Genomic DNA, 22,886 nt, shown 5'->3' with positions numbered 1-22,886 from the left:
TACACTAATCTAGTTTGTGAGTGTGATAATAGGGAATTGGGTTCTCTGGATCGCGGTCGTTCAACATAATCGAAGTTTTAGTTTTCAGTCTAGGTGAATCAGTCAACTCGTTGCGCGCTTAAGAGGCGCTGTAAAGCGCCTCTCGAGAGCGCTCTATAGTTGAACGATTCACTTAGACTGAAAACTAAAACTCCGATTATGTTGAACGACCGTGAGCCAGAGAACCCAATTCCCTACTACTCACACGAACTAATCACAGAGCTCTATTCAATGATGTGCGTTCGATTTGCTGCTTCAAGCAAGCAAGCATCGTTTCTGAATACGAGCGTAAGATTAAGAAAAAAGTAATAATTTTATTTAGGTACAGATAATGGAAATAATATCTAGATTATCTTTTTCTTACCTACATTTGCGATTTCAATTACCTCAAACATCGAAGTTAGATTTTCATCTACTTCGCTTGTTGTTCGAGGCAATGAATCTTGAAGAAATATAGGCTTTCTTACAGATTGTTTGAAATCCACAGCTGAGCCTCTGTAGGTCTTGTTGTTTTGGGCCAGACTATTGGGTTTATATTTTATTTATTTTGCCACCTGTAATAATCATAATGTGACGAGAAAAGAAATCAAAAGTGTTGAGCAAAAATATATCGCCAAATGACGTCCTCTGCTGGACAAAGGCCTCCCCCAAGAATTTCCACAGATAGGTAAAAAGTCGGTCCAGTATTATTATTATGTGCTTCAGCTTTAGTCCATAATCCACATTTATGTTTACCAACCGAATTGAGAACCTCCTTTTGTTGAAGTCGGTTAAAAAAAAGTAAACAGCAGTACGAATTACGATAGATGTTAAAATTAAATCCCAACTAATATTATAAATGCGAAAGTAACTCTGTCTGTCTGTCTGTCTGTCTGTCTGTCTGTCTGTCTGTCTGTTACGCTTTCCCGCTTAAACCTCGCAACCGATTTTGATGAAATTTTGCATAGAGATAGTTTGAGTCCCGGGAAAGAACATAGGATAGTTTTTATCTCGGTTTTTGAAACAGGGACGCGCGCGATAAAGTTTTTCTGTGACAGACAAAATTCCACGCGGGCGAAGCCGCGGGCGGAAAGCTAGTGGTTACAATAAAAGCGCTTTTCCAAAATACATAAGTAAAGGTCGTTCTTCAATAAATAAAGCCAATATAGACTAGTTTATTTTCTATAACAATAATTCAGAATTTCAGTAAAGGTATCCTTTTCATCTGCTTCTCAATCTGTTTGTTCGACTTTTTCTTCAAGTCCGGGATAGCGAATAGGGAGTATACCCCGCCGTATATGTTGATGCTGGTAAATATGTATAACAAAGTATATATGCCCATGTAATCTTCAATGTACTGGTGAGTGTGGATGTGTATTAGCTTGATTATTTGCCCGTAAGTGAAGAGAAGGCCGATCATTGTTGCTCGGATCTGAAACAAATTACTTAATAGAGTAAAGAACTACGTAGTCTTTCCTGTAAGATTTAGAAGTCTGAAAACGTTAACTGAGTTTCTTCGACTACTTTTCATTACCACCCTTCAGTTGTTCCATAGTAAAGAGAATACTAGCATTTGCCCGCGGTTTCATCCGCGTGAAATTTAGCTTGTCACAGATCGTCATAAATTATAGTCTATTATGTTATTCTGGGTTATAAACAATAATACTGTAAAGTTTCATCAAAATCCGTTCAGTAGTTTTTGCGTGAAAGAGTAACAAACATCTAGACATCCAGACATCCAGACATCCAAACTTTCGCATTTATAATATTATATTAGTAGGATATTTACGACACGTATTTGTCCTGAAAAAAGCCTTATCTTCATAGGATTTTAATTTGAAAAATATTTAGAGCGTCTTTATTTTTCTTCTTCTTACTTTATTATGGTGTATAGGTTGTAACAACTACAGTCACAGCGTTATAGATTTATATACTGCAAAATATGTCTAAAATATCGGAACCTCAAATGTATAGAAGAAACATATTTTTTTCAGTCATTGATTCAACCAAACTGGGAAAAAAATACGAAGTAACTTTCATCATCAACAGCCCTTTACAGTCCACTGCTGGACTATGAGCCTCCTCCACTATGGTGGAGGGATTTGCCATCAATCTTTTAAACTGCGATCTCCAACCCGCCTGCCAAACGAAGTAACTTTACCTCCTTCAAATCTCATTTTTATCAATATAATCATCATCATCATCTCAACCATAGGACGTCCACTGCTGAACATAGGCCTCCCCCAATGCTTTCCATGTTCATCAAAAGGTAGCAGGGAGGCGCTGGACGCAGGCCGCTACCAACCGGGCAACATCAATCTAATACACTATACTACTATTAGCTATAAAACTGTTAAGTTGGGATTAATCACTATCCATCTGTTAAAGAGGACACGTAAGATCATTATTTGATTTATAACCATAAAAAAACGACGCTGAAAAAGTATAAAACAAGATTTTCAAAATACTGAACTGAACAAAGTTGCTAATGTAGTTGCATAATGATTTTCATGTTTGGAAAACCGCAGTCACACGTTGTCAAAGTGCTACGGTAGGTAGGTATATGTATGTATGTCAGAAGAAAACCTTTAAAGTTCGCGTCGCGGAAGGTGCGGTTTATTTGATGTTGAGTATATTTTAATGAAATACATAAAATTCAAAGTTCATGATTCAGTGGTCACATTAGAAACAGTGTTTATCTAATGCACACAACGTTCTTTTTATTTCATTGGATGTCTATTCGTTCGTATTTGTTTTTCACAAACCTCCACAATCAGTACGTGGTCACTCAAGTGTGCATGTGTGCGTGAAACAACGAAATCTATGTTCTACTAGACAGGCCACGATAAATGATAGATATATTGTTAAAGTTACTGATAAATAAGGTACTTATGTACTATTACGAGTATTATCAAGTAGCCAACCGCTAGCAAGCGAGAGGGTCAATCTTCCGTTAAACCAGAAAAGCTTTCAGAGTTTTCAGTCAGAAAACTAACACTTACATTTTACATAATAACACCAAGAAAACTCAATAACATTTTTTTTTAAATATCTTCTTTCTATGGACATTTGACATCTATAAATATAATAAAAAGGTAGCCCCAAAGAGATTTTTTTACACGTCTCCTTATTTTTTGGTCTCTACCAAGTACCAACGCTTTGAGAAAAATATGGAAAGTGCTCAGAAACTGCACCGAAAAAACATTTACCTACTTGCGCATTTTGTTCACATAAAAATATTTATGTATAAGCATAGACTTATGAGTACAAGTAAGTAAACTGCCGCATTTTAGGCTCTGTAAGTTAAATATTTATTCCGAAGGGCTTGTCTAATAGTCTTCTTAGAAGTCTATGGCGTTAACCGACTCGGGATGATTCGGCATATCTTCTGCAACACTGATCCGATTATAGCTTATTGGGTACATATAACAAATCGAATCGTTTGGCTGTGATACACATTTTATTTGGCTAACTAGCAATGATAATCTTCATTTATTTCTACGCGTTCATAAATCTCCTTGATTTCATACAACATTACATATTATTTGTCTTTATTCATCAGCTTTATTATTTACAAGTTGCCAACTTAATACGGTTCACGATGATGACCTTAAAATAACAGACTTGGAGGATCTTGGAGGTTAACGTTAGTAAATGAAATGAACTACTACTGAAGTAGGTAGTTCATTTTATTTATTTAAAATCTTTATTGCATACACAAAAAAGTACATCTATGACTGACTGACTGACTGACTGACTGACTGATATAGTGATCTATCAACGCCCAGCCCAAACCACTGGACGGATCGGGCTGAAATTTGGCATGATGAGTAATTATAACGTAGGCATCCGCTAAGAAAAGATTTTATGAAACTCCACCCCAAATGGGGTAAAACGGGATCAACGCGTACGAACTCGCGGGCGGCCGCTAGTTATCTGATAAAAGAGAGACTGCTGGACAAAGAACTCCCTCAAGGATTTCCAAATCCACCGATCCTGGCTGCCCGCATGCAGGTCCTTCTCGCAACCTTTACCTGGTCATTCCACCAAATGAGAAATGAGATCCCTGCCTACCTACATGATTAGCCTACATAGCTACTCACCTCAAAATTATAAATCTCCACCATCACAACATAAGGCAGCGCCCACATCACCCCATACCCGAAGTTCAGGACTCCCAGCGCGACAACGGGGAGCCATCTTAATGACGTCACGGTCAGGTCCATCTGTGTGAACACGGCTAGGACCCCCATGGACACCATCATGGTGAAGAAGCCGAAGGGGACGAGGTACTGGAAGTATTCAATTAAGGGTTAATTCTGATACTAAGATTTTAAACATACGCGTTCCATTTCAACTAAAATAGTAAGTGAATGACTATAGAATTTGATGGAAACCTCACCTTCCTCTCCACAAAGCTGATCAGCAGCATAGTGAACAAGCTGCCAGCAAACAGGCAGCTTAGCACCAGCGTCTTGTCAGGGTCAGATATACCCAGCTGTAGCAAAGCCTTCTCTGAGTCCAAGAACACTATGCTGCCGCATAACACTGTTGTGGTGTACAGGATCACGCCTATCTTCGTCTGATCGCGGTACATGGGACTCCTGACTGGAAGTAAAATAAAATTAAGAGAGTTAAAGAACGAGTAGTATGGCTGGTTTTAGTGTCACGCGGACCGTCCGGTGCGTACCCGCTCCGCACGGCCAATCTGTATGAACTTCTAGAGAGCGTTTTAGAGTAATGCGGTCCGGAGGAACCGCTTCGCTCCCTAGCTGTTCATACAGATCGGCTGCGCGGAGCGATCCGCACTGACAGTCCGCGTGACACTAAAACCAGCCTAAGCCTTTGTTGTGGAAAATAGCATCTTTAGAAAATATCACTAAGCGAAAGGCAGTGTCGATCAATTATTACACGGAGAAATGACTGTTAGAAATACGATTCACAATCATTACACTACACAAAACACTACTGTGTCTTACCGTTGTATTTTTTTTTATCGTAATTAAAATAAAATATTGGCAAGCTATTCACGTCTTATCGATAAAGGAGAAAATTAACCCAAAACTTCAAATAACTCGAAAATATAGTAGTAAGAAATGACTTAATCGGATTAGATCACGTCTATTAATTACTCTTGGATTAAGATTATAAGGGTGCGCCAAAGTTCACCTAAATTTTCAACTCCGAAAATTGGAAGTCCGAAAATGTTGTTCCTAAAATTTTTCATCCTAACAATCACAATTCCTAACTACTCTGTCTCTAATGTTCATAATTCCGAATCATTCAACTTCATAATGTCATTAGCAATAAACATCTATTATACTTTTATTTGTTCTCCTAGATTTTCTAAACATAACCATATTTTACACTATTATTCAAAGTCATATCTTTATTGTTTAGATTTCTTTCTCTGACGATATATTAAAGTTCAAGTTTGTTGGCATTAACACGTATACTTGAGTCCCGCTCCAGTCATTCAGTCAAGTTCCAGAAACGAATCGGTCCTATTCATAATTATTGGTTTAGGTTAGGTTAGAACTGTGACCACAACGCATGAGCCGAGCGAGCGAAGCCAGAGTCCCGCTCCAGTCATTCAGTCAAGTTCCAGAAACGAATCGGTCCTATTCATAATTATTGGTTTAGGTTAGGTTAGAACTGTGGCCTTACGTTTCATTCGCGAAGAACGTACTTCTGTACGTAGTATTTATTATTATTCTATGGTATTTGTGAAAATATTATGGTAATGTTTAGGGATAAAAGTGTTATGATAAAAAACAGTAGGAGTTTAAATATATTTACATAAATGATATTATTAATTACAATTTTCGGAAACATGAGTGTTATGAACATCGCCGGTAGCACTACGAATAGTATGAATGAAAACTTTAGGATGATAAATTTTAGGAAGAGTGATCATTCGGATTTAAAATCGTTAGGAAGAACAATTTCGGGTAAATAACTTTAGGTGAGCCAATATGGACCCAGATTATAACCTACCATCTACTAATATTATAAAAGTGAAAGTTTGGATGTTTATTACTCTTTCACGCAAAAACTACTGAAAGGATTTTGTTGAAACTTTACAGTAGGTACCTATTATGGTTTATAACCCAGATTAACATATAGGCTATAATTTTTAACGATATATTGTGACAAATACAACAATAAATAAATAAGACATGTCTAAAAAGCGCCATCTATCGTCACTGGTTAAAATCTACAGCGCCGGACAATCTGTCTTTTTTTTTTTGAAGGGACGCGCGCTGGTATCTTGAAGAGCTTTTCCAGTTCGTATATATTCATGCCGTGATATAGAGACATATAGATGGCGTTCATCTACAAATATGATTTCTAACGGGGGTAAAACGAGGTCCACGAGTACGAAGTCGCGGGCGGCCGCTAGTATTAAATAATCAAATTAAGGGCATTAACCCCCAGTAATAACCAAGGAAAATAACATCCAAAACTCCCAAAATATTGACGACGAAATGTGTCGTCAATATAAGATTACCGAGTGCCTTGTTTTGCTCAAAGTGATTCCATATTTGCATATTAACGAAATTTGGCTCCAAAGGAATTTTAATTCCACATGTATGTATGGTGATGTAATTTGCCACGTTTCTGGAAGTTTCCAAGTTTTGATTTTGAAAGGAAATTCTCATGAAAATTCACGGTTTCGCGAAATTTTATTAGGAAGTATTAGCTAGAAAGACATTTTGATGTTCTTTGCTCATTAACATTTAAATCAAGTTCCTATTTTTGTGACATTATTTTCTATTTTACTTTTTATTCTAACTTATAGAAAGTCTAAGCTTTTCTTGTTCACAATATTAATACTATTTTAATTACCGTCTCTTCAAATCTAGATAAACTGCATTATTTAAGATTTATTACAACCAAGCTAGAATTTAATACCTTAATGCCCGAGCCTCAGCTGTTATCCGATACAGCATTTTTCATTATCCCTAGATTAAACTGCATTATTTAATTCATCAACCTCTGAAACTAATAATAATTAACAAGAGCCAATATTTCGAACTCCTCCTATGTTCTTCTGATTAATTTCGTTGCGGGTCCAATGACAGTTTAACTTTCCCCCGTGACAAACTTGAACTTCATTGGTTGGATTTTTGTGGCGGTCAAGCTGTAGATTCTGGCTACACAGGAGTTGTAGTGGTGGGAACGAGAGGTGGGAATAGTCCCGTTTAAGGGCCAATATTTTAGTGTAAAGTCGACAGCACAATCTATAAAATCTATAATTAGTCCAGTCAATGAATGCCTTAACGACGGTGTAGAGAGAAATCCGTGGAACACAATTTCTGACCTCGGGACTTTATTTAGCCTAGTTAGGTGGTGAACATAGCAAAAGTCCCCGCCCTTAGCTCTTGAGCCGGCGGGGAGGGGGGGGTTTAAAGGTACCACTTTTCGGTTTTTCGCTTAATCCTCGGAAACTATGCGTCCTAGTGACATGACTACTATGAACCAAAAAAAGCTTATTCGATTTGCTACTGGTGAGACCGTCAAGTTTTTCTATATCTTGTATAGTTTTTGCGCCATCTGCTCTAGAAGGTCTGTAAAATTGGAAATTTTATTGTTGTCTTACATATTCCTTTCAGGAGAAAATCGACTAAATCAACATTGAGCAAACACTATAGACATGCGGGAGCATGTTAAGCCTAGTTCCATGGAGGGGACTGCACCGTGCGTATATTTAGACGAACCAATTAGAGCCACTTTTGACTCCTCATCATTCAAAAACTACTGTGCATTAACACTTCAAATTTGGCTCATGTATTGAGACTTGCAAGATATACATCAGCTTCAAATTTCATAAATATACCTCAAACGGTTATTTAGGTATAGACGTTCAAAAATCGATATTTAGAGCACTACTATCTATCTATCACATGTGAAATGTTAAAATTTACTGGTTTTTTATTTGTTCCTTTGTATTTACATAACTACCTTTCTGGATGCCAAATTTGAACCTTCGAGGTCATCTGGAAGTGGTTAGAATTTGGTCTATAGGTCAGACATGTAGATTTTTGGACGTCAATATCTAAAGAACCGTTTGAGGCATATTTATGAAATTTGAAACTGATGTATATCTTGTAAGTTTCAACACATGAGCCAAATTTGAAGTGTTAATGCACAGTAGTTTTTGAGTGATGAGGATTCAAAAGTGGCTCAAAGTGATTCGTCTAAATATACGCACGGTGTAGTCCCCTCGCTGGAACTAGGCTTAACATGCTCCCGCATGTCTAGAATGATTGCTCAATGTTGATTTAGCCGATTTTCTCCTGGTGGGAACATGTAAGACAAAAATAAAATTTCCAATATTACAGACCTTCTAGAGCAGATGCCGCAAAAGCTATACAATTTATAGAAAAACTTGTCTATCTCATCTGTAGCAAATTGAATATGCTTTTTTTGTGTCAAAGTAGTCATGTCACTAGGACGCATAGTTTCCGAGGATTAAGCGAAAAACCGAAAAGTGGCACCTTTAAACCCCCCTCTCCCCGCCGGCTCAAGGGCTAAGGGCGGGGACTTTTGCTATGTTCACCTCCTAACTAGTTTAAATAAAGTCCTGAAGTCAGAAATTGTGTTCTACAGTTTTCCATCTATAATGCTTTATTGACTGGACTAAATTCTATAAATGCGTAAAGTCACTGACTCACTCACTCATCGCGAAATCTCAGAAACTACAAGTGCTAGGAGTCTCAAATTTTGCATTGGTGTTCCTTTTAGAACGTTGGTGCTCACTAAGACGGGATTTTGCAATATTCAAATTCTAAGGTACGATGCCCATTGACCGGCACGCGGCGGAGCGCGTCGGAGCGCACCTACACGGCCGTAAAGAAAATAGTATTTTATTAACAGTTCTTACAGTCGTAATTGCTTACAACTGATTAACTGACATTTCTGTCATTCATGTTCGTCCGGATTGAAATGTCAGTTAATCAGTTGTAAGCAATTACGACTCTAAGAACTGTTAATAAAATACTATTTTCTTTACGGCCGTGTAAGTGCGCTCCGACGCTAAGGGGGTAAAACGGGATCCACGCGTACGAAGTCGCGGCCGCTAGTAAATTATAAACTTGTATTGCAAAATAACATCTATCTACAACAACCTAAGAGTCAGAGTCTAGTACCTATGCTGTATCATCGTCTGTACCTAGGTCATAAATATTCAAATTAGATCTAGACAGCTGTTTTAAAACCTAGCCTCAGGTGTAGGTAATTTATAGACGTTTGAAGATATATTTGACCGAAAATAACCCCAGTAATTTACACTAAATCGTAGAAGCTTCAAGTTTACTTTTTCTTCTTTCTAGTGGGTTGGATCAACTGCTTTAGACAATAAAACATTGTATGTAGTCAGTTTTAATTCCAAAATCACTGCACAAAGCGAAGTAGCAGAGCAGAAGAAGAAAGGCAGATGTACCATCCTAGACTGCATCTCACTTAACACCAGGTGCGATTGCGGTCAAATACCATAAAAAAGTAACACATACAAAAAGACACCAGAGCGACAGTGTAACATTCGTGACCGAACTCCGAAATCGCTTCTCTCTTCTCTACCTGTGGGCTTCGGCTTGACACTACTTTTTGGGACACCCTGTATAATATTCACAGTTACATCACTTTGAATAATGATGTAAAAATATATTTGCTGTAAAAGATTGTGACATATACAATCAAAGCAATGCGTAATACTTACATATCCCTATCACAGATAGATTTCCCTTAGACCTAGCTCGTTCACTTTCGTCCTTCAGATTATTTAGTTCTTTTGTCACATTCTCGCCGTTGCTGTCTAAGCATTTGAGTTTTGTTATATTTTGCTTGGCTGCCTGAAATAAAACTTTAGTTAGTAAGCCATAACTAAAGATTAATGCCCGTTATGAAAACAAAATTCCTGTTGAGTGTTACCATAGGGGTCACTTAAAAATTAGGGATTGATGGTGAAAATGGGCTTAAGACGCCATTTTAGAACTGTAAAAAATATTCCATATCGATAAATTCCAACGCACTACTTTTAATGATGATCGTGAATTACTGAGTCGTGAGTGGATGATAATGTGGACCAAATTCAACAGGAATCATTTAAAATATTGGCTGGATCTAGAGAGTTTTAAAAGAGATTGTGTGTCGATGATCTTAACAAATAAATAAATTCCTTGAGCTATATTACAAAACTGTATAAAAACACTTCCATTTCCATTCATTAATAAAATTGTATTAGTCACGGTCGTGATTCGTGAGGGTACTAAAATTAACTAAAATACGTCCATCTTCATCCATAAGCTTCTGAAAATTCCATGTGTTCCATGGAACTAACTACTGGGAATAAGGAGGATTTTACCTATATCATACGATCTCCCGTACTAGCTGATTCACAGTTATTAGCAGTCTGTCAGAGATAGTTTTATAATATTTGACATTGAACGTAAGATATTTATTTATTTACTAAACGCCGGTCACAGACATGTGTCAAGATACGTGTGTAAATATGTATTAAAAGATAAAGATATTTATTTGCAAGAATAGGTGTAGGTAATGGTTGCAGATAGATAAAGAAAGACTGTATTCTGCTAATATGCAAGTTTTTTTGGGAGAAACTCCTGAACACTGTAGAATCAGGCAGTGGTCATCCATTCAAAAAGATTTCTTACTATGAATTTCATAAGGCCACTTTTATCAACATCTCAACATAAACGAATATAAAATTTTTCTTAAAAACAAAAAGGTAAGTACGTAGTAGTCTATCGAAAGACCTCGTGTTCCTCAGAAGGTACACTTTTCAACAGTTCTAAATGTTGTGTTATAAATTTAAATACGATCTTTCAAGTACAGGTACATCCGCGAGACATCTTGGTATATCTTTGTAATATTTACTAACTCAAAAACATAAATCGCCTTACCTCCTCCTTCCCCCTCATCACCAAATAGCTCGGCGTCTCTATCAGCAGCACCATCGACAGGAACTGCACCGCTACCACCGCCGTCATCACATACATCAGGTATTCCATACTCATGACCAGCTTCATGGCATATCCCACTGTTGTCATCACCATCATCAAAGAAAGAGAGAAACCCTCAGTGGTAAGGGAATTGATCTCTCGCACGTAGATCGGGAGGACGGTGAAGAGGCCGCCTGAGGATATGCCAGCGACCACGTGTAAAACTATCACAGTGATGAAGTCTTGTGATAGGAATAGGGGGATGCAGGAGGCCTGGAATGAACAGATTTTTATAGAATTTCCCAAACAATGGCTTTTCTTAAGTGCCTACTTTGTCGCATTCATTGATAGCATCGTTAAATATTTTTTGTGTTATCGTAGATTATGGCTTCATGAAGTCACGAAGACTAAAGTTTTGCGATGTTCTCACATTAGAACAAGTTGACTTACCGAATAGATAATCAAATACTAATTTTATGCTACTGTTTAATTTCTGGATAATTTTTAACCAACCATTTGCATGTGCCCAGTTTAAGATACACAATAATTGGTATTAACTATGTTGAATTGTGTTAAATACAAGTTTATTTATAACACCATTATTAAGTCAGCCTTTACTCTCCATTAGCTATTTCTACACTGGATAACTTAACTTTACAAAATAATATGCATCTTCCTTTGAAACTTTTCAATAGGAGTCGCAGGCAAAATCTAATTGATTATCTGAGTTACGAGCTCATATATTGTCCGAAAGTGGTGGTAATCTATATAAATAAAAATGAATTGCTGTTCGTTAGTCTGGTTAAAACTCGAGAACGGCTGGGCCGATTGAGCTGATTTTGGTTTTAAAATGTTTGTCGTAGTCCAGGGTAGGTCTAAACGTTGAGCAAATAAGGAAAAATTGTGATGGCTTATTTATTGCTTTTAAGGCGGAACAGAGTTCGCCGGGTCAGCTAGTAAGGTAATATTTATTTGTATAAGCGCCCTGGAAACGGCCTAAGTACTGAATAAAAAGCTTTGACTTTTACTTCTTCAATACTCACCCCTTGCGCCAGGCTGACCAAGAAGATCCCCACCTTCCTCCCACACTTATCCACTACATAGCAGTACACCGGCGCGCTGACCAGCGCAGCGAGAATGTACGCTGTGGCGTTCCATGGAACCCCATCCTCTGTGCTCATGAAGTGCCCTGAGTGGGATGACGAGGCCAGCTCTGTGGTCTCGAGGCCATGGGTGAAGAAGGGCAGGCTGGCTGGAACAATAGCATGAATCATCAAAAGTGTTTCATCATCATCATCATTTCAGCCACAGGAGTTCAGAGGACATAGGAACATAGGCCTCTGCCAGTGATTTCCACATCGCCCGGTTTGTATGAGCGAGCATGCGTCCCACGCTACGTTTAAAAAGTATTTAAAGACTTTTATTTGAGAGCAAAAAGTTGGTAAGCATGGAGCTCTAGATAGAAACTAGATAGAAATAAAATAATGGCGACACATAATTGGCAAAGCCAACCCCGCGTAACGGGATAAGGAAGACGAGGAAGAAGAAGAAGAAAGTCGGTGAATATGGGACAACGATTTATTTAACTGCAAAGTTCAGTTTGTTTATGTCTCCGATTTATCACATTGTATTGTCGTATCGCAGACTTAAGGCGAATGACCTTTATAAATAGGTATTTCCTAATGAGTCCTCGTTATTTTTAACTAGAACAAAACGTCTACTGTATTATCTTTACTACCTCTTGTGACTCATATCTCTAAATCCGAATGTAAACTGTGAGTCGTAAAGCCAAACTACCACACGTAAGTGTGTATAGTGATCACAGATATTAAATTAAATCTGTGATAGCTAGATGGAATTAAAAACATCCTAGAGTAACTTTATTTATTCTAAACTATATTAAAATCTGAAAGTCTATTATATTTTCTCATATGAATCACTGAACTAAATATTAATTTTGCTACGGAAAGGGAATAAACAGTAATTTTGTCTGAATAGCTAATATTTCTCAAGTAAGGATTTGACGACAGATGAAGATCCAAATTAGTATTTGTCAAAAAAATATATATTAGTGCTGTTGACAGTAATGCATGTACCTTCATAATGGGGCTAAGTACCTATAGCATTTTTTTTTAATTAAATATCCTTGGATATTTACACTGCGCTTCTAGTCCCAAACTAAGCAAAGCTTGTAATATGGGTACTAGACAACGGATATAAACATACTGAAATACTTTTTTTTTTGTAAATACATACTTATATTATACATAGAAAACACCCAGTCCAATACAAACAATTAATATGTTCATGCACACAAATGTTTGTACTGTGCGGGAATCGAACCCGCTACCTCCGGAATAGTAGTCCGTTTCGAGCCACTACACCAAACGGCCGACAAACAATACAATACACTGGACCGCAACTAAAAAGTTAGGTCAGGTTCTTTTGAAGATTCTAACCAACACTTTTTCTTTGTCGTCCAATTTTACCAATCAAGATCTTTAATTTCTGATCAAAGTAGTAAAAACGTGAATCACTTTTGTCTGAAGGATTTGACCCATTCACATTCAGTAATCAAATTACAGGTCGCAACTGGGTAAAGACGGAATCGCGTAAGTCGTCCGGTGCCGCCATTGGACTAAATTGGCTTCAAAATTAGTCAACCATTAGGATTAGGTTATAAGATTAAACACTATGTTTGTATTTTGTATCTTTGTAAGACTTCCGTTAGTTGAACAGCAAGAAAAAACGTCAAAAAGCACACTAACTGACTGTTAGACAGACATCATCATCAAGTCACTTATTCTCCACTGCAGCATCACATCCCCCTCTAATTTACCAGAGGCAAATGGAGCATTTGACCTACGTCTTACACTCTCTACGCGCTGGCCGACCCTGGACGGGTTGGTATCCGTTTAGCCGGACATGTGTGGCTTTTTATTGACTTGTCCGGCCTGTCCAGCTTTTGTTAGGGTTTTTATGTCCGGCCAAATTAAGCACTGAGTCCGGCTTTTGTGTTTTTGGACCTGGCAAACGGACAATGGTAGACATTATCAAGGGGCACTATAGACACGGAACCCAACGAACGATAAGGGTTCGCCTTCAAAAGGTGATCAGATCTTTACGGTATCTACAGCCAATCTTAGATGGCACCGTAAGCATCTAAACATTTAGTTAATATGTAATAGTTTTATAACTCCTACTTGTATAAGTAGCTGCAGTCGGAGGAATGACGCCATATTATTGCCAAAATCATGATGACCACGACTATGACCACTCTGACAAGAGTGTACCAACTTGGAAAAATATTTCCTACAATGTCCTAAACGGAAAAGTGTAAGGCTGAGTTGCACCATCTAACTTTATACAGGGTGGAAACGATAAGTGATCTCACTCGATTATTTCTAAACTATACAAGATATCAAAAAACTAGTTACTGATCCTGAAAGTGCTTCATGAGCTCAATCAAATGGTACCAATAATAGGTTACAGAATAAACTGGACCTAACCGAAAATTCAATGTTTCCGACTTCCATACATTTGGTACAGCCTCATAATATTAAAAACTACACAAGACATCGTAAAACTGGTTACTGATCTTAAAAGTGCTTCACGAGCTCTATTTAACGGTATCAATATTAAGTTACAGAATAAACTGGATCTATCCAAAAAATCAATGTTTCCATCTTCCATACATTTAGTACTATGACTGTCATGGCACTCATCTCTGGATAATATTATAGCAAGTAAAGCCTAAAAATAATGTTCTTTATAAGTAATTTTAAATAAAAATGCAATTTATGAGTTTATTTTAAGTTTATTATTTAATTTTTAAAAAATACACTTCTAAATTCTAATATTGTGTAGTTGGGTTGGCATACATTTAGTATGGAAGCTGGAAACATTAAATTTTCAGATAGTTTCCGTTTATTTTGTAACCTGTTATTGGTATCATTTGAAAGAGCTCGTGAAGCGCTTTCAGGATCAGTAACCAGTTTTTCGATATCTTGTATAGTTTAGAAATAATCGAGTGAGATCACTTATCGTTTCCACCCTGTATAACGATCATCATCATCATCGTCGTCATCATCTCAGCCACACTGGAGGACGTCCACTGCTGAACATAGGCCTCCCCCAATGATTTCCACAATGGCCGGTTGGTGGCGACCTGCATCCAGCGCCTACCCGCTACCTTTATGAGGTCGTCGGTCCATCTTGTGGGTAGACGTCCTATGCTGCGCTTTCCGGCACGTGGCCTCCACTCCAGAACCTTGCTGCCCCATTGGCCGTCATCATCAACTATAACGATAACCGGTGTTTTTGTATGAAGTTTGACAGATTTTTGACGTTTGTTAAAGTTAAAGTAAGATGCAACCCAGCCTAAATGTAGATACATGTTATTTTAAAGACTTTTCGTAAGATAGTCTTGAAATGAAAATGCTAAATACGCTTGTGCTCCACGCAGAATTTGTCACAAAAGCAAAACTTCAGATTGTGGCGCATAATTTAAGTTGCACGAAGAAAATTATGTAGGTGATGTTAAGGAATATACAGCGAGTTGTGTAATGAGGAAACATCTTAGCTTTGCTCATTTAACGTAAACATTTTTGTTTCAAAGTGCCTATTACGACTACATAGATGCTACAGTATTTAACTTGATGTGCCTTCGTTAGTTCAAAAAACAACTCTAAGTTTCATACTGTCATGTCTGACCTTCTTTATGGTTGCTTAGCAACATGCGATTTCATTGTTATGACATTAGTCATGTAAATAAACATTCGATATTTATCAAGTATATTATTTTATGTAATAAATTGGAGGCGACTTAATGGATAAACTCTTAGTGATTAAATACCGACTGAGGCGTACCCCTGGCGCTAGTGGACACTCAGCTTACGAGCTCATGTTTGGCCGAGAAGTAAGGACTAGACTTCATACTATGCTCAAAACCCCATCAACCTCTCCATCGAGAACTAATGACACATTGGCCTATAGTAATACAAGACATTTTGTTTGTGGAGACAGAGTGCAGGCTAGACTTTACGGAAGCTCCGCTCAGAAGTGGACATTTGCCACAGTGGTACAGCGCCTGGGCAAGCTGCACTATGTCGTGCGTACGGACGGCGGTCTGACCTGGACGCGCCATCTAGACCAGCTGCTGCCGGCGCCACTGGTGCCAGCAGTGCTGCAGCCAGGAATCGCGGCGGAGGCGTGTCATGTCTGACCTTCTTTATGGTTGCTTAGCAACATGCGATTTCATTGTTATGACATTAGTCATGTAAATAAACATTCGATATTTATCAAGTATATTATTTTATGTAATACATACCAAAAGATAATTTAGAAAATAATCATTTATTTTAAACCAGCGGCCGCCCGCTACATCATACGCCCACCACGCCACGCCAAGGTCATTGAGTAACTCATCACGAAATCTCAGAAACTACAAGTAGGAATCTCAAATTTAGCATGGGGGTTCATTTTAGAACGTAGGTGCTCACTAAGACGGGATTTGGCAAAATTCAACCCCTAAGGATGTAAAACGGGGTCCACGCGTACGAAGTCGCGGGCAGCCGCTAGTATATTTTAAAGGAACAACCAAGTAGCCGTAACAATTGAAGTGGCTAATCTAATGGCTAAGAATGGCTTGACCTTTATCTGAATCAACTACGAGTATAAATACAAAAGAGAGACATTCGGTAGGCCCGCGGTACCTGCTTTTAGAAGTTGATTCAATGTTGAGCTGAGATTTAACCCTTTTCTTGGCATTGTGCATTTAAAGATACGTTGACCAAAACAAAAATATGGGGGAGAAACCAAAAACCATTTTCAAATGTTTTTTTAATATAACGTTAGCCCAAATACTATAGATTGTGTTACACAGTATAGAATCGCTACAGGCTGCACAGATTTAACAGTAATATGCAAAATGTTAGACCGTTGACAGGCGTCTACGCACCGGCTGATAATTTTTATTATTTTCGGTGTTTTTTTTAAAGAATATTGGTGATTATTTGTAGTAATATGGATAGTAAATAAATGTTTCTTGATGATAGTGCTGTTATTTCATCCCAAAACTTGTATAATTATTCTTGTACGATGCGGATTGTCCGAATGTATCTCTAAATGCACATTGTCAGATACGTAATAATTTACTTTCAATTTTGAATGTATCTTTAAAGACACATTGCCAGGTTCTCGTTGACTTTATTTTATGATTTTTTCATAGATTTTATCGCATAAAAAAGGGATATGTTATTAGTTAGTAATATTGAAAGCTGTAAATTATAATATACTGATATGACTTTTAATTCATTTACTGAAGAATCATTGTTTTTTAGACAACTTAGTGCTGCAGCAACAAAATCAGGCGCGCAAAATGCTGGTTATGGTTCCAAAATCTCGAACCAGGTCGAAAGTCAGTAGCGGTGCCACTTCAGCTGATTAATTAGAAGCCGCACTTAGCCTCCTGGTTCTCTTGCGTGGTTATCTTCCTACTCCAACCAACCCAAATCACCCCAAAAAGCGAACAGCCTGTCCAGGCTGCTGCATGCTTCTGGTTATAAAGCTGGTGATTGAAGGGGCCAGTGGTCACGGCAGGCGCGCCGTGCGGAGGCACGCAGCGAGTTTTTGTTCTTGTGAACTGTATGTCGGTAGTAATCGCATCACTACTCTAAGAAACTCGTATTTGACCTCAATCGCATCGAGGTTCTTTATTAAGATTTTGGTATTTCGGTAGTAATCGCATCACTACTCTAAGAGATTCGTATTTGACCTCAATCGCATCGAGGTTCTTTATTACGATTTTGGTATTTCGGTAGTAATCGCATCACTACTCTTAGGAAATACATAGATTACCTTAATAGCATTAAGGTAAGATTCCATGAACACGGTATGAACTTCATCACAGCACAACTCACATCACAGCACAACTCAGTGTTAAATTAGGATCCAATATATTACGTACCTATGTACGAGCACAGATTGAACATAGTCGAAAACATTTTGCCATTCCTTTTACAGTTGGGTAAAAACAAAATAATTGTTTTAAATATTCCCCAAACTCATCTGCCTCTCGGTCGGTACACTCTTGCCAGAGTGGTCGTAGTCATCATTGTGATTCACGATGAGTGATGTTTTTTGCAATACGGCGCGATTCCTCGCAGACTGCAGCTTGGCAGGCACTTTCGTTGGCGGAGCACTTACTTGCGGCCTTGATCCGGTCTCCTGATTCCCCAACAGGTAGCCATTATTATCCTCCAAATGTCGCGTCGCTCTAGACGACGTAATAACTGTGTATTTTATCGAAATGTTTACTTTTATGGTCTTTTCACATTTAAACACACACGAAGCACACACTTATTCCAATTTAATTTAATTTAATTTTTGCGGCACGAACGAGAAATTTCGATGTTACGATGCCCGCACTATCGAAGCGAATGACGACTCGACGGTTGGAGGAGTGTGACGTAAGCGTGCCCCACTACCGCCGGATATCGAGTCACAACAAGTACTTTTTTGTATTGTATGCTCTAAAATGTTCGATGCCTAGTACAATGAGAAGTGGACTACCTGGTAAATATGAAAATCTCGAGGATGCAGCGACGAAGTATAATTATTTTTTATTTTTCAAATAAGGAATAGCTTAAGGTTTTGTAGTAATTTTCATTTAAATAACTAAATTCTTCTAACAAATAAACCATGTTTTAATTTACTACAAAGCTGGCAATGTGCACTTAAAGATACATACTATATTTCCAAAACTATATTACCCAAGACTTTTTTTCGTATTTTTTTTCGTATTTTTTACATGATTTTTACTCGTAATAAATCCAATATTTATAGTGGAAATCACAAATATTAACCAAAACCGCTGTTGCCAAGTATAGGGTTAAAACTGTGATTAATCTACACACTAGCGACCCCACCCGTCCCACGGGTGCTAAGCATATAAACCTAGCTTTTCAATCACTCTATCTATTAAAAAACCGCATCAAAATTCGTTGCGTAGTTTTAAAGATCTAAGCATACATAGGGACAGATAGTGGAAAGCGACTGTTTTTTATACTTTTTAGTGATTAAAATTCAATAATCTATTCTAAAGTTTCAATTAAGTTTTGAGTATCAATCATTACGAGTCCTAGTAGATTCGACTCGTTGTTTACTAACTCTGAAAATGGCTTCTCTTCGCAAATGATTGTCCTGCTGCAGTTCCATATTACCTACTGCAGTGTTTTTCAAGTTGTTAGTATGAAAAAAATTTTGGCGACCCCCCGACCGTTCGCTTTTTTTTCATGCATTTTGTGTTGCAAAGATAATTATTTGTAGGACTGAATACTTCAATCCATACAATATTTGCATAATTAGATTTCGGATTAATCTGTCTTTAAAAGTTTTATTTTACTGAAGTAATTTTTACGACCTCTCGCGACCCTCCTATAGAGGCTTCGCGACCCCCCAGGGGGTCGCGACCCACAGGTTGAAAAACACTGACCTACTGCAGGTAGCTCTAACTGCCTGTCGTAAGTACTAATGTAGAACTGCTTAGCGAATGGGACTGAAGCGTCGCCAAGTTAACCCATTAAAAGTTTCACGTGTTTCTTCAGACCACTATTGGTTGGAGATTAGGACGGAACGCGGAAGATCGCTGTAGTGTCGCCGTCGCTGTCTAGTTTGCCGTAGATATGCTTATAAACGAATGGGAACCAAAGGCTGGAAAAGCCCTACCTACATAGGTAGGTACTAACAAAGAATTTGATTTGAACCAGCTGCATGCAAATACTCTGTGGTATGAATTTTCCTCTCATCCCCGAACAGACAACGCAGTTCGCGAGAACCACCCACAAAATTAGTGCCATTTTCGCTCCAGAGTTGGCTACAATGGCCACGTCTGGCGACATCCTCTGAGACGTATCCCATCGGATCGGTAAGCAGCTGGAAAGACACTCCAGCGCCTCTCGCAATAACCGGTGTCTAGCTGACGCCTCTCTGAAAAGGCCTAACTTACAAATGAAGAATTTGAATTTGAACCTACTGCATGTAAGTATGCTGTGATATGAATTATGTCTCTAAGACATGTCCCATCGGATTCGTAACCAGCTGGAAAGACGCTCCAGCACTACTTGCACTAACCAATGTCTAACTGACGCCTCTCTGAAAAGGCCTTCCTACCTGAGAAGCTAAACTTAGAAGATAAGCTTCTTGTCTTGTCGACAACAAACCTACACAGTGTCAGCCCAAAACTCCACCACAAGAGTGCCATTGTTAGTAACCTTCATTAAATCTTCCTACGTTCAGTTGTTTATACGTTCTAAAAATGAAGAATTTTTAATTTGATTTGAACCTGCTGTGTATAACTATACTGTGATTATGAATTATGCCTCTGAGACGTGTCCCATCGGTCGGCAAGCAGCTGGAAGGAATGTTAGTCCCGAACATGTTTTATTAGTTTACTCTGCTTCTGGCACTGCGATAGGCTGTATAGGAACACTCAATATTGGCACAATTCACAAAGCCAGGAATTATTGAAAAAGACCAAAACACAGCTTGAAATATGAGGAAAAGCGGCATATTTTGAGACCAGAAACGGCCAGAAATATTCGAAATCGGATTAGTGTTATTTTTAGAATATCTTAAGGCAGGGTTTACCAAACTATGGGTCACGAGCAAACATTGAGTGGGCCCTGCCTGTAGAACGACACACCACCCCACAGATCCGAGTCCTTTATTTAGGCATATTGGTAACGGTTAATTTCCTATAGGTGGGTCCCGAGTTTGGGAACTTGTATTAGATGAGTCGTTCGTAGCCCAGACAACTTTGGGAACCATTGTCTTAAGGAATTAAAATGTGTCATTTGTTAATGACTCGTATATTATTCCTTTATTTTTATTGTAATCAGAAGGTCATGCTCATAATAATTTAACAACTTCTTTCCATTTAAATGTTATAACTTGTGTACATCTGAGTGAAATGAATAAATAAAATATTTTATTATTATTCTTATTGCCCCTATTTCTATTCAATTGATTTGTCTATGTTTTATTATTGTGATTGTTTGAGAAAAGTTATACCAGAGTAAGTATAGGTATAATTCATAACATTATCATTTATTATGATGGTAGCCTATGGAATTACTGGCAGCTACTTTTAGATACCACAGACTTATGTGCAGATACAAAATGTACCATATCTCGACAGGTAATACGAAGTTTATAAATAAATCCAAGGATTATACCATTAAGGGTGGATTCGACCAAACAAGAGTAAATATTAATCTTAGATTCAATCGTCAGTTATTCGACATTTTGACATAATAACATTTCTCAAACTAATGCCCATATTCACAAACATCACTATGAGGTCTCACAGTGCGCGTGGACGCATAGGGTCACACACGAACCAATCACAGAGCTCTATTCAACGCTGTGCGTTCGATTTGCTGCTTCACTTAAGCAAGCATCGTTTGTGAATACGGGTGTGAAACACAATGTGCCAGTTATACCAAGAGTTATTCTCGGATAAAAATTTGTTCGAATCGGACCTAACTCAGAATATAAATACTAATAATATAAATAAATATCCTTGGACATTTTACACTGCGCTTCTAGTCCCAAACTAAGCTCTAAGCTTGTACTATGGGTACTAGACAACGGATATAAACATACTTAAATACTTTTTTTTTGTAAATACATACATATTATACATAGAAAACACCCAGTCCAATACAAACAAATATGTTCATGCACACAAATGTTTGTACTGTGCGGGAATCGAGCCCGCAACCCCCGGAATAGTAGTCCGTTTCGAACCACTACACCAAACGGCCGACAGTTTATATATAATAATAATAAAGTAAGTACTATTTATTAGTCTAAACAAATAAAGAAATTTTGACTTTGACTTTGAATAAAAAACATTCACTCACCAATAATAGAAAACAACACCTCCTTCCACACACTGGCCTCTCTCTCCTTCCTCTCACCACCACTCTCCCCTCCATTTACAACGTACACCATTTTCACCACACATAGCACTAAATTTTCGACTGTTAAACTTAATCTTTTATATCACTAAAGACGGTATCAGGGGCATAAAGTTGACGTGTATAGTAAACAGCTGATAATGGACTGGTATAGTAAGTATTAGTTGGTGTTGTCTTGTTTTACAGCTGTTAAAAAGCGAGGTAGCATTAGTACTGTCAACAAGACGTGACACAACGAGCGTGGCGTATGTTGAATTGAAAGGACCTTTATAGAGGACGATTGTGTGCGCAGTGGCCACGTTAATGTAACGTAATGTGTACTATGATTTATTGGTTCCGTGACTGTTCTTGTATTATATCCTTTAGAGACTCGATTATTGTGCAGCATTTTGAAGAAAACATTAATTATGTTACTCCAGAAAAAAATAACGCATCGTTAGATATACAAACCGTGTGGATACGCCTCGTAGTTTAGTTATTATTCAAAATATTCACTAAATCTCTTCTCCTGTAAAATTGTGTTTTGTCGATTGTGGTTTTATTCCCAGCACCCATCAAAATTTAATTCGCAAATAAATCAAAACCGCAGTAACATCCGTCTTCACCTCAGATCATCTATGATCTAAGGTCTTCACAAACGATGTTTCCTTAAGTGAAGCAGCAAATCGAGCACACAACGTTGAATAGAGCTCTTTTTTGGTTCGTGTGTGACACTGTGCGTCCACGCACACTGTGAGACCTCATAGTAAAGTTTGTGAATACGGGTGTGAGTATTAAAACCTGGTCCGTGAGCACGTAGAATTTTGTCCAATGACCGACAGCAACATAATTACGCGCGAGCGATAAGGATAGGTAGCTTGGGGTCATTGGACAAAATTCTACGTGCTCACGGACCAGATTTTTTTTTAGATCGTTTACAGGT

General features: G+C 38.0%; 1 protein-coding gene across 1 annotated transcript; it reads right to left on the bottom strand.

Moving 5' to 3' along the window:
- Positions 1–1,179: 1,179 nt before the first annotated feature.
- On the bottom strand, positions 1,180–22,204 carry LOC114366482 (solute carrier family 2, facilitated glucose transporter member 12). The gene is made up of 7 exons (XM_028323366.1): positions 21,908–22,204; positions 12,026–12,234; positions 10,944–11,255; positions 9,740–9,872; positions 4,421–4,626; positions 4,122–4,310; positions 1,180–1,450 (listed from the first exon to the last, which is right to left on the bottom strand). The coding sequence occupies exons 1-7, from the start codon at positions 21,996–21,998 to the stop codon at positions 1,214–1,216; spliced, it is 1,377 nt and encodes a 458-aa protein (XP_028179167.1). The 5' UTR covers positions 21,999–22,204; the 3' UTR covers positions 1,180–1,213.
- Between the last annotated feature and the right edge of the window lie 682 nt (positions 22,205–22,886).

This window comes from Ostrinia furnacalis, unplaced genomic scaffold, assembly GCF_004193835.3.
Source record: "Ostrinia furnacalis isolate ACB-3 unplaced genomic scaffold, ASM419383v2 OfSCF0635, whole genome shotgun sequence".
In the NCBI taxonomy this organism is placed as follows: domain Eukaryota; kingdom Metazoa; phylum Arthropoda; class Insecta; order Lepidoptera; family Crambidae; genus Ostrinia; species Ostrinia furnacalis.
The sequence above is the reverse complement of the archived record's forward strand: the minus strand, read 5'-3'. Positions and strand labels throughout refer to the sequence as shown.

What these genes read in the sequence shown, in the direction of transcription:
- LOC114366482 (XM_028323366.1), bottom strand. Translation starts at nt 21,998, where the DNA reads ATGGTGTACGTTGTAAATGGAGGGGAGAGTGGTGGTGAGAGGAAGGAG. An exon ending in TGATGAGGGGGAAGGAGGAG is followed by an intron (nt 9,873 to 10,943) that starts GTAAGGCGATTT and finishes GTTTTATTTCAG; the next exon opens with GCAGCCAAGCAAAATATAAC. An exon ending in TCTATCTGTGATAGGGATAT is followed by an intron (nt 4,627 to 9,739) that starts GTAAGTATTACG and finishes TTTTACTTCCAG; the next exon opens with TCAGGAGTCCCATGTACCGC.